This window comes from Ipomoea triloba, chromosome 4, assembly GCF_003576645.1.
Source record: "Ipomoea triloba cultivar NCNSP0323 chromosome 4, ASM357664v1".
In the NCBI taxonomy this organism is placed as follows: domain Eukaryota; kingdom Viridiplantae; phylum Streptophyta; class Magnoliopsida; order Solanales; family Convolvulaceae; genus Ipomoea; species Ipomoea triloba.
Window position 1 is genome coordinate 26694850 of NC_044919.1, and position 12339 is coordinate 26707188.

The 12339-nt window shown below is 39.1% G+C and overlaps 2 protein-coding genes across 3 annotated transcripts; one reads left to right on the forward strand and one right to left on the reverse strand.

Moving 5' to 3' along the window:
- Positions 1-738: 738 nt before the first annotated feature.
- LOC116016721 (aspartyl protease APCB1) lies at positions 739-5599 on the reverse strand. 2 transcript variants are annotated; one of them, XM_031257096.1, is made up of 9 exons: positions 4840-5599; positions 4281-4398; positions 3683-3912; positions 3349-3588; positions 2511-2664; positions 2334-2419; positions 1458-1572; positions 1297-1369; positions 739-1059 (listed from the first exon to the last, which is right to left on the reverse strand). In XM_031257096.1, exons 1-9 carry the CDS (start codon positions 5412-5414, stop codon positions 947-949), a joined length of 1704 nt encoding a protein of 567 aa, XP_031112956.1. In that variant the 5' UTR covers positions 5415-5599; the 3' UTR covers positions 739-946. The 2 variants fall into 2 exon arrangements, with proteins under 2 accessions (XP_031112956.1, XP_031112957.1); XM_031257097.1 differs by having other exon boundaries at positions 4803-4930.
- A 2483-nt stretch (positions 5600-8082) lies between these two features.
- Positions 8083-9315, forward strand: LOC116016084. The gene has a single exon (XM_031256248.1). It carries the CDS (start codon positions 8083-8085, stop codon positions 9313-9315), a length of 1233 nt encoding a protein of 410 aa, XP_031112108.1.
- The last annotated feature ends 3024 nt before the right edge of the window (positions 9316-12339 follow it).

The following is a 12339-nucleotide window of genomic DNA, read 5'->3' on the forward strand; positions in this document are numbered from 1 at the left end:
GAAAAAGTAAAAATAATTTTGAATTTATATTTAATTTACTAAGATTAATTTGGCTACGTATGCTTTTAGAAATGAATTAGTTTTAACTTTAATTAATTTACCAAAATAAAAAATAATTAAATTGACTACATATGTTTTTAGAAATGAATTTGTTTTAACTTAAATTAATTGTTTAGAAATGTCAATTTTAATCTTACTTGAAAGGAGAATTTTTTTTCCGGGGAGCAATTGACGAAAAATATGTCAACTTTTTTTTCCGGTGAAAAATTGCCGGAAAATCGCCGGTTTTTGTTTTCTGGTGCCGGAAGGACCATTTTTGTAAAAAAAAAAAAAACAATAGTGATGAACCAAAATTGCAGAATTTGAAAGTCGTGGACCAATCCTACAAGTGCCACTATAGTCGTGGGACTAAAAATGCAAAAAACTCGTGGTCCTTCTAAAAGAACGACTTTACCCTTACTTTACTTCTGAAAAGACTATGGCTGATTAAAATTTAAAAGTTGAAAGACTGCGAATGATTAACTTGAAAGCTTATGAATAAACATGACAAAACAATTGTCCTCAAAGAGCCCTAGATGGCATCAACTATATATATATATATATATATATATATATCCACATTGCATTATGGCTTGCCTTTTGTCACTGTAATCACTATTTCTGTCTGATTCTTAGTCACTTAGTCCCCTTGGCTTATATGCCAACTTCTTCTGTAAATCTGCAATTCATGTATAAGAGTAGCAGAGAACTAATGCAATTATAAAAAGCTAGCATAAACATTATGAAGGTGTCAAGTATGTACATCAACTTCCTACTCGTGTTACATCAAGTATTTACTCCCCAAATACTTATAACCAAAACATAGCTGTAAGCTATGCATCCAAAACCAAAAGCAATGCCTCTGATCCCATCTCACAACTGCACCATCCATCTACTATGAAGATCCTCAAGAAAATGGAAGGCTCATAAATTTTTTTGGCGAGGCGCAGTTCGATTTTACCCATCCGATTCGCTGCTTCACATTGTCATATGCAAATAGCTGACCCCGCAATGTAACATCTGCATCGCCAAAAGATTTATACACCAATGAAGATATAGACGGGAACGGGATTCAACTGTAACCGGTAAAGGTGAATTACATCAAAGCATAAGATGTCTAAATTCCATCGCATTTGAGTGAAACGAACGAGTTCAATTACTTTTTCGCTCTCATAGTGCGAGCTATGGACTAAACACGGACTGGAGCGAGAGAATTAAGAATGAGCTTATATGTTAAACAACTAGGAGTAAAATTACCTCCGAGTATAAAAGTAAAACCGTTATCTATTTTACTTCCATCGAGTATACCCAAGCACACATTACCCTTTTTCTGCAGTACAACGAGCAACGGTCAGCAAATATGACAAGCAAAAACAACAATGATCAAGGAAACAGAGTATAAGCAAAAGAAAACCCACACTTATAACCAAGTAGCCTTCTGGAGGAATCTGAAGTATTTTAGACACAATCCACCACTTGCTGCCAAATTGAAGGTTTAAAGGTTTGAAAAACCGACTTACATCTGATACAGACCTGCAACAACACAAAACGAAACAGATGTAGAAACGAAATTGATGGAAAAGCATAGACGGGGGAATTCTATAAAAGATCAGGAAATGAATTTTAAAAGTGGGCATATATAGACAGACACCTATGGGAGCATGCATAATGCTGTCCATTAGCAGCCAAAAGACTATTAGCATTTTTTGTTAAAATATGGGGCAGTAAAGTAAATACTTTTTTTCCTTCAAAACTCAAATAGATAATATACCTATTTCCCACAGTTGATCCCACCCCAGCTAATTGATGGAGATGAAATTTGATTATATGCACCCATTTCATGTCCCTTTACTATTTATCAACTAGAAGTCATATTTTCTTTACAAACAACCTACTCCCTCCGTCCAATTTTATGTGTATGGTTCGGTTAAACTGATGTTATTTTTAATTCAATTTTTCATAATGTTAAGTTTAGTATTAAGTATATAAAATTTATATATTTAGAAATTACATTAAAAGTACTATTAAACACAAAAAATCAAATTTAAAAATACTAAAGAAAATAAGCAAAGAAGCAAGATTTGGTTAGACCAATGAATAGTAAACATGACAGGTAAAATAGGACAGAGTAATATATATTTCACCCAAACCATGGAACTAGGAGGAGATAACTGGCTGTACTTTTGATATTGAGGGCAAAAAAATGATATTTTTCCTTCCAGCAACTCCTATGTGGAATTGCTTTCAGGCTCTTAGCTTTGCCAATTATTTTCCATTTGCTACTAACATAATACCTTATTGCAAATTCAGCTTTCCAGCAAATGGGCAATGTTGTATCTGATGGATCCTGGACAAGGCCTTTACTAGAAACATCATTAAGCTGCAACAAAGGTGTAGAATTTAATTTACCTGTTAAAACTGTTTAAAGAAATTCATAAACTTCAGCCCAAAACTATAGCTATACTGCTTACAATAGAAACTAGGTCCTTGTATGCTCTCCCAGTGAAGTATGTATAAGAACTACCACTATCAAAAATTACAATTCCCTGCCCTCCTCTCGGATTGTCCAAGGATAGACCCTTTCCTCCATAACTCATTTTGAGTACTTCTGTTTGATAAAGATTCCTGAACATGATGAAGTATTAGAATTTAGAATACTAGCATCTGAAAATAATTCAGCCAGTACAACTATTTTTACTCGTACATCTTCCTCTTAGGACACTATGATATATTAGATATTACACACAATCACAGATTAGCACAACCATAATGGACCTGCTTCTCAACATTCTAAGCATATAACCTTGTGCATTAGATTAGATACATGGATAAAGTAAAGATAAATTTAGCTTTATGTTTTCCATCCAGCCCAAAGCTCCAGTTGAAATTTTGTTTTATTAGCATTTTACGTAATAATATGAAGCCAATAAAAGAACAGAAGAGAGAAGGGAATATTGTTGGGCGTTGGCCAGGTTGGCCGAGTTCATCCCCTCTCAATCAAGACTGGTGGCTTGTGGCTTACCATGGAAGAATGTGGTTAAATGGTTAATGTCCACCTACTTATCACCAATTGGTTTTAAGAAGAATATGACAACCAAATAACCAAAGAACTCCGTGGTTAAGCGTGCTTGACTTATAGGATGGGTGATCTACTGGGAAGGATGGGTGATCTACTGGGAAGCAAGCATAGTGTAGCGCTGAGATCCAACAAAGGAAAGCAATATTACGCTTGCCAGAAAAATGAATGTGCATCAATTAAATAACGATCCAAGGTATTGGAGTGTGCGAGATAACCACTTCTATACTTACTCATAAGGGCCATCAAGCATAGGTACCCATGCCATCTTCCCATCTGGGACAAAGTCATTGCCAAAGAACATGTAGCCTCCACCAGCTGCATCACTGGAAAGGCAATGTCCTACAACATTTTCAATAAACCCTTGGCTTGCCAATTGTGAAGGCAAGCTAATTTTGGCTCTGCTAAGTCCTAGAATTCCATCTGTCTTTGCCAATGTGTCTAGAAGAGAGCCTTGCTGATCATATCCACATCTGAGAATAAAACAGCATTACATTAACATTACTGTCCATATGAGGAAGAAAATAAGACCAGAAACCATAGGGGTAGACTTTGAGGTAAACTTACCCAAAAATGATGGTTGATGTGCACAAAGTTCCATTTGCAACCATTAGACGAGTTTCATCCCTCAGAAGAACCCCCAATGAAGAGCTACGATCTGCATATTCTACTTCATAATCGCATTGATGACAAGTTTCACAATGGATGTTTTCTTGATCTTTCTTAACTTCAACACAATATGAGTCCTCTGGCCGTATGATGTTGCCTACTGCAGGCTTGTAGAAAGGATGAGCTCCCTACATGAACATTCCTATTATGTCAGAATATCCACGAGATTGGAGCTTTGGATGACGATTACATACTAACCCAACTGGAGAAGAATCAGTATTTATTTGGACCAAAATGTTTGAAAAGGTTACACAACAAATTTTACCATCGTAGAAGTGAGGTTGAGAATTCCATCCATTTAAAAGTGTAAGAAGCAGTTAAATGTTATATTCTGTTACTATTTCAAAATCAAAAGAGAAGAACAACTGTGCCAACAATTATTGTCTGCTCTCTCTCATTCAACAGTCTAATAAGTGGATGCAGCTTGGTTGGAAAGTTAGTAACACGAGAATAGGAGTAGCAGCAAGCAGAAAAGTAGAAAGGACAAAAATATCACCTTGGCGCAGCTAGTGCATGGAGCATCACACTGAATCCATGTCAAATCACTTCCGGTATCCACATCAAGAAAGTAGGGCTTAGGAGGATTCCCTATGAGCGCATAAGTGTAATATAACCTGTATGGGAAATGGAACAGCACTAAAGTCAGAGCAAATGAGTTTTTCTCGACACTAAGTCATTGACTCAATCCTAATTTTTCAAACATGACTAGATACATCATGCTGATTAGTGAATTACCAATAAAAGTATTGTCCTGAGAAAGAAATTTAAGTATGAATCCTCATATCTCACTTACTCAATCCTCATTCCAGAAAGACTATACAAGGTTGAAGGTTCTAAACTATTCTACTAAAACATGATTAAGGCTTAAGGGTGAGTCTATCAATGTAAACACATATTCTCAAATAAATCCAAATAGTAAAATACTCTGATCCCACTAACATTCAACTTAACACACAATAATTGAACTAAGCACTCACAGAAACAAACCGCAACAAGAATCAAATATGGATAATAATACCTAGTGAATTGAATAAAGCAAAGATGATCAAATATACCCATCAGGATAAACGTTGCCCTTGAGGGAAAAACTAGTTGAGTTAAGCTTGGAAACTGCAGCCACAGAATTCCTAATCTTTCCAGCACCCTCCACCGTTTCCATCACAACATCAGATTGAAGCTTCTTAAACCTGCCCAATTTAACCTCCAAATCGGAAAGACCCGTTTTGGGGTGCAAGGGCAAGAGGAACGTAGTATTGGCTCTGCGATCATCATCAGAATCAGCCAATTCCCAGACGATTTCTTGGGTAAGCGAGAACCATGCGAACAAGGCAACTAGAGAGATACCCAGAACTGAGAGAAGGCCCATCGGGCGACCAAAGACCCTCCTTTGGTGCTGGAACTGAGAGACAGAGACTTGAGGGCTCTGGTTCTGTTGCGGCGGCGGTTGTGGTGGCGGCGGCGGCGGCGGCTGCCATACTGGGTCGTTTTGGAGTTGGGTGGATGGTGAAAAGTCGTCCGAGATTGTATAGGCAGTAATTGTTTTGCCTAGACATGGGTTACCCGGCGGTGGCAGTGTTATTATCACAACGCCGGTCAGCTGCTGCGGCGGCGAGCCCTCCGTCTCCGTCATCTCTCTCTCTCTCTCTCTCTCTCTCTCTCTCTCTCTCTGTTAGTTGAAGGAGAGGGAAAGTGAATAAATCTTTCCCTGTTTGCTATCTTCAGGGGATGACCGGAGATCAAAGACACTGAATAAATTATTGATCGAACGCGGACGAAGTCAGAGAAACTATATCTGAGTTCATACTTCAGTCTCTGAACGAAACTTCCCGGAACACCTGTGGGCAGGGCCCCACTATGAATCTGAACAAAAAAAAAAAAAAAAAAAAAAGCCAATCACCTTTAAGATTGGAAAGGATGCTAATTATAGCAGTTACAGTGAGCCACTCATTAGCTTGGGTTTTGCACAAATTTTAAGATATTTAGTAGGAGAGATAAAACGAGAGAAAAAAGAAAAAATTTAACGCACTCCGTCGGCACGTGACATGCACGCGGCCTTGTATTAGACAATGGCCTTATGTGGTAATCGGCGATTAGCAGTAAGCAGTTAAAAGATTCTGTTAGCGATTAACGGATAGCTGATTGTGTTAGCGTGTTTGATCAGCGGATTGCATTAGCAGTTTGTAAAAAGATGTTTGGTAAAATTAGTTTTTTACTATTAGTGCTTAAATGTAGAAAGACATATAAGGACATTCTTAATAATATTATTATCACAACGGCGGTCAGCTGCGGCGGCGACGTCTCCATCATCTCCCTCTCTCTCTCTATGTTAGTTGAAGGCGAGGGAAAGCGAATAAATCTTTCCTTGTTTGCTATCTTCAGGGGATGACTAGAGATCAAAGACATTGAAATACTGAATAAATTATTGATCGAACGCGGACGAAGTCAAAGAAACTATATCTGAGTTCATACTTCAATCTCTGAACGAAGTTTCCAGGAACATCGGTGGGCAGGGCCCACTATGAATTTGAACCAAAAAAAATCACCTTTAACATTAGAAAAGATGCTAATTATAGCAGGTATAGTGAGCATACTCAATAACATGGTTCTTGCACAAATTTTAAGATGCTTAGTAGGAGAGACTAAAGGAAAGAAAAAAAAATCAATTTCCAAAAGAAAAAAAAAAAGTATGTTAACGCACCTTGTTGGCACGTGGATTTCACGCGGCCAACTAGATGCTTCTGGTAGGCTTCACATGCACCAGATGAGTCTATTGCTTTTTTTGAGTGGAGCCTACTTCTCTTCCAAAAACCAAGTTCTCTTGCAACAATCCCAATACCTTCTCTTTACTCTCTCTCTCTCTCTTCCACATAAGCATTACAACCCACAAAAACTATCCAAAATCTCCGTATTGAGGATGCTCTTGGGTCAGAGTTACAATAAGCATTCAAGACATAAACATAAGAAATATACCACTTGGACTTTCAAATTCTACTCCATACTTTTATTCTCTCACTCAAGATTTTAATGTTAGACATTGGCCTTGTTCGACAATCGGCGGCTAGCAGTTAACGGATAACGGATTGTGTTAGCGATTAACGGATAACGGATTGTATTAGCGCGTTTGACCAACAGGTTGCATTAGCAGTTTGTAAAAAGATGTTTGGTGAAATTAGCTTTTTACTATTATTAGTGCTTAAATGTAGAGACATATAAGGACATTCTTAATAATAATATTATTATTATTTTTTATTGTTATTATTATTATGCAATACAAAAATAAAATTCATAATAATAATAATAATAATACTAATAACAATAACAATAACAATAACAATAATAATACAAAGCAAAAATAAATAAATAAATAAACCTAAACCCTTTTGTAATTGATGTGGGATCAATTTTGTTCCCACCTCGTTATATAAGAGGAGCATTGCTTCCGTTATTATAGATAAAATAAATGCTTGCCCATCACGGATGGCAAGCATTATATTGAGAGCTTGAAAAGCTCATTTAATATTTTAAGGAGCTTTAATTGGCTCCAGTTACAACGTTTAATTTTTTTTTTCTATAGATATAATACATGGACAGCTTTGGAAAATATTATAGAATAATCTTTTCCCAAAACTACATACTAAAACGCTGCTAAATGCAACGTTTCAGTTTTCAACAGGTTTAGAGTAAATCACTGCTTCAAACCGCTTATGAACCAAACGACTTTTTTGGCATCGTCGAAATGTCAAAATTACGGACCCGTCATTTACCAAACAAGTTCATTTTCTTTGGGACCTACGTAATGAAAATAACTTATAATCTTTTGCCACATCATAAAATAAAAATGAGGGAATAGAGATTGCGAGTCTATATATTAAAAACTCTAAATATAATGGTGAAATTAGAATCAGAAATTATCATTAAACATATATTCACAAAAGGGTTTTGACTTTTGAAGGTGAAAATCCACCTAAGATGTTTGTACATGTACTATGTATAGAGTTCACACAAGTATTTATACAGCCTCAGCTTGTGAGGTACAACTTTAAATTTGATAGTAATTTTTCTACTTAATAATAATGTCTTTTATGGTGGAAGATATTAAAAAAAAAAAGTGTTATATACAGTCATTCATGGTGATATAATGGTTATTATTTATGGTAGATATTGGAGAAATAATACAAATTTATTATAGAAAAAATATATATATCTTTCCCTACTACAATCTAACTTTAAACTTATTTCTCATCCTCCTGTCTGAAAAGTCTGGCCCCAAGCTTCACGCTTGCCGCGCCTAGGATCTGATGGCGGAGCTGCCGGAGACCGCCGGAGCTCCGGCAACTCGCACCTTTGCTGATATTCTATCTTCCACAACTAGCGACTTCTCTCTCCGACCACCGGAAAGATACAAAGGAATGCCAGCCGTCACCTTTTTTGATGAAGATATTCAGGACTTCTCTAAGCGTTACAAGTTCGCCTTAGTTGGCAAATTTCTGAAAGGTCGACCATCCATGTCAACTCTCAAAAAAGCTTTCGACCAGATTGGCTTTGGAGGTACTTTCTCCCTCAGCCTGCTTGACAATCGCCATGTTCTCTTTAACTTCGACAAAGAGGAAGACTACCAGCGTTGCTGGTTACGCAAAGCCTGGTCCATTCAGGGTTTCATGATGAGAATGCTCAAATGGACTCCGGACTTCCGACCAGATGCAGAATCACCAGTGGTGCCAGTTTGGATCGCCTTCGAGGGCCTACCAGCACATCTACATGACAAGCGAGCTTTGTACTCTATCGCTAACTTAATCGGACCCCCGCTAAAGGTTGATGCTTCAACTTTGTCGCACAATCGCCTCTCTGTAGCACGAATCTGCATCGAACTAAATGTGCTTGAGCCTATTCCCAAACAACTCTGGATTACCAATGGATCCTTAGGAGGATTTTCTCAACCGGTGACCTACGAATACATTCCTCCATACTGCGTGAACTGTCATCAATTCGGTCACCCCTCTACAGAGTGCCGCAGCCGCCCTCGTCCCTCTACACAAGTTGAAAAAACTCAGGTGACAGCAGAGCTAAAGCAGTCACAACCTATCCGGCCAACGCAGAGGTGGCGCCCAATTGAGAAGACAAGAACAGAACTCCCAACAACGGAACAACAAAATAACATGGCGACTCGTGAAAACAATGATCCTCCTTCTCAGGAAGAAGTGATACCAGACAAAAACTCTAACCTTGGAATTGAGCTGATAGATGATCATAGGGCTCAGCCTGAAACTAGCGAAAAAACTCTGCCAGGGCACTCTTCAGACGGAGAAGATGATCAAAATTTTGAACTTACCCAACCACTTCTCCAATCATGGATAGATGATAGTCACAAGATTGCGAAAAAGATGGCGAACCCAAATTTGAAGGATTTCATCACTGTCACTCACAAGAAACGCAGACCCAGAAAAGACTACTCAACTCAAACACCTTCAGTTACAACTCGATTGGCGTCGGGTAGCATCACGAGAGTTTCCTTCTCTCACCGTTTAAAATGAAAGTTCTCTGTTGGAACACTCGGGGTCTGCTCTCCTCGTGTCGCAGGCTCAAACAAATGGTAAGATGCGAGGATCTCGGCTTGATTGCAGTGATCGAGCCTTTTCTTTCTCCTAATAAAATTGAAGATTTTGCTCGTAGATTAAATCTCCAGTTCTTCTATGCTGCAACCAATTGTAAGGTTTGGCTTTTTTGGTCAAGTGATTTTACTATTAATATTGTGGATGATGTTGATCAATTTGTTCACTGTAACGTCTCTTTTTCTGGTTGGAATTTCAACTTTGCTTTTATGGTGGTTTATGCTAAGCACACAAGAGCCGAAAGATATATCTTATGGACACAACTCAGCAACTTAATTTCCAGCCAGGGACCGCTGTTGATTGGGGGTGACTTCAACACCATCTCCACCATAGCGGAATACCGAGAAAACGCAACTCCAGAGTTGGGAGGAATCTCAGACTTCTCAAACTTTATTGCTGATCAATCGCTTCTTGATTTATCAACAACAGGAGGCCTCTACACTTGGTCGGGAGTTAGGAGTACCGGACGGGTGTGGAAACGCATGGACAGATTTCTTATGACTGCTGCATTTCGGGATTATTTCACAGATGTTAGAGCAAAATTAAAGAATCGAGCCACCTCAGACCACTCGCCTGTACTTCTAACGGCAGATAGGTCTGACTTAACCGCTCCCAAGAAATTCCGTTTCCAAAACATGTGGCTATCACACCCTGGATTCAAGGACATGGTTTCCAACAATTGGATGCAACCCGTTGACGGAGGAGGCATGAGAGCCCTGGGCTACAAACTTAAACGGCTAAAGCAATCTCTGCGTACTTGGAATAGAGAGGTTTTCGGTAATATTTTTGATCGCGTGAAAAATCTTGAGAACTCAGTTGCTGAAGCAGAATGCAATTTTGATGAAGACCCATCTGAGGCAAATCGGGAGATACTAAATAAAGAACAAGCATTGCTCCTCCTAGCTCTTCGCCAAGAGGAATGCTTCTAGAAGCAAAAGGCCCGAATAAAATGGTTACGCGAAGGAGATGCAAACACCGAATTTTTCCACGAAACTGTCAAGGATAGACACCGGAGACAAAGGATCAGCTCGATAAAGAATACAGAGGGCACCTTACTCACAAACCAGAAGGATATTCAATCAGAGGCCGTAAATTTTTTTACAAATTTATTTACCGCAGAGGACTGCTCCGGACTAGAAGTGGCTTTGCAATCAATTTCATCTCGTCTATCCCATAGCGACATTGCTTCACTCACAGCAATAGTCTCTCGCCAAGAAGTAAAAGAGGCAGTTTGGGCATTAGATCCGGATAGCGTGGCTGGACCAGATGGCTTTTCAGGAACTTTCTACCGAAGTTGTTGGGACACAATACAGGATGACGTATATATGGCAGTATTGGATTTCTTTGCGGGGGTCCCGATCCCTAAATCAATTGCAAGTGCCCAGATAGTACTTATCCCCAAGAAACAAAACCCAGATACATTCTCAGACTTCCGGCCCATATGTCTGTGCTCCTTTGCAAGTAAAATTTTTACGAGAATCCTCACGACAAGACTCAGACTGATTCTCCCCAAGCTAATCTCTTGGGAACAGGCAGGCTTTGTCGAAGATCGTAGCATTCAGGACAACGTGCTTTTAGCATTTGAGCTAATTCACTTTTTGGATAAACGTTGTCGAAGCTCTAATATTGCAATCAAATTGGATATGATGAAGGCATTCGATAGGGTGGCTTGGCCTTTTTTGCAGCAACTGCTTACCCACTTCGGCTTCCCAGCCAACTTTGTCAGTTTAATTATGAACAATTTGGCTTCCACAAGATTATCTATCATGGTGAATGGAGTTAGTTGTGGCTACTTTCAACCAACTCGGGGTGTTAAGCAAGGAGATCCACTATCTCCAATTCTTTTCATACTGACCTCAGAAGCCCTCTCAAGCATGTTGATCCACAAATTTGGAACAGGCTTATTATCCCCATATGTGACGTCTCTGAGCTGCCCAACAATAACACACCTTGCATTCGCAGATGATATCATTATTTTTGCAAACGGGGGACTTCCAACTCTGAAAGGAATTTCTAAAACTCTTGACATTTATCAAACAGCATCTGGTCAACGCATTAACTTCCACAAGAGTTTTTTTGTCACTTCTAAGCACTGCCCAATTAACCGCCTTCGTGCTATGGAACGCACTCTGGGGATGAGGAACTCAAAACTACCTTTCAGATATCTTGGAGTCAATCTGTTCCGTGGTAGAAATAAAATCATTTTCTATCAGTATATTCTGGAGTCCATTGATCGGAAATTATTGGGATGGCAACGAAAGTTGTTATCCCCGGGTGGCCGCCTGACTCTTATAAAACATGTGCTAACAGCCATCCCTCTTTATACAGTGGCGGTTATCCAACTCCCCAAGCAAACAATTAAATATATAGAGCAGCGAATGGCGAGATTTTTCTGGGGTTTTTCTGAAGGAAAACCGAAGCTTCATTGGGCCTCGTGGAATAAGCTATGCTATCCAGTAGATGAGGGAGGACTTGGCATCCAATCATTAAAAGCTATTCAACAAGCAAACACTGCTAGATTGTGGTACAAATACCGCACTGACTCCTCTTTATGGACAAACTACATGCGAGCTAGATATGCTGATGGGATGCGTCATTCATCAAGCTCCCATGTTTGGAAGAGAATGGTAGAGATCTCAGAGAATGTAGAGGCCAACATGATCACCACTAATGACAACATAATCTGGACTTTATCTTCATCCGGGGAATTCACAATGAACACGGCATATGAGCTATTCCGGCCAAAAGCAGGGGTTACATTTTCTTCAAAAAGTATTTGGGTGAAACCTCTGCCAGCTAAATTATCAATATTTATGTGGAAAACCCTCCGCAGATTCCTGCCTTTTCCGGACTGTTTGTATCGTTTTGGTGTTAACTTGACATCGGTTTGCCCATTTTGTTGGAAGGAAGAAGCAACCATGGAGCATTGCCTGTTTGGATGTAGCA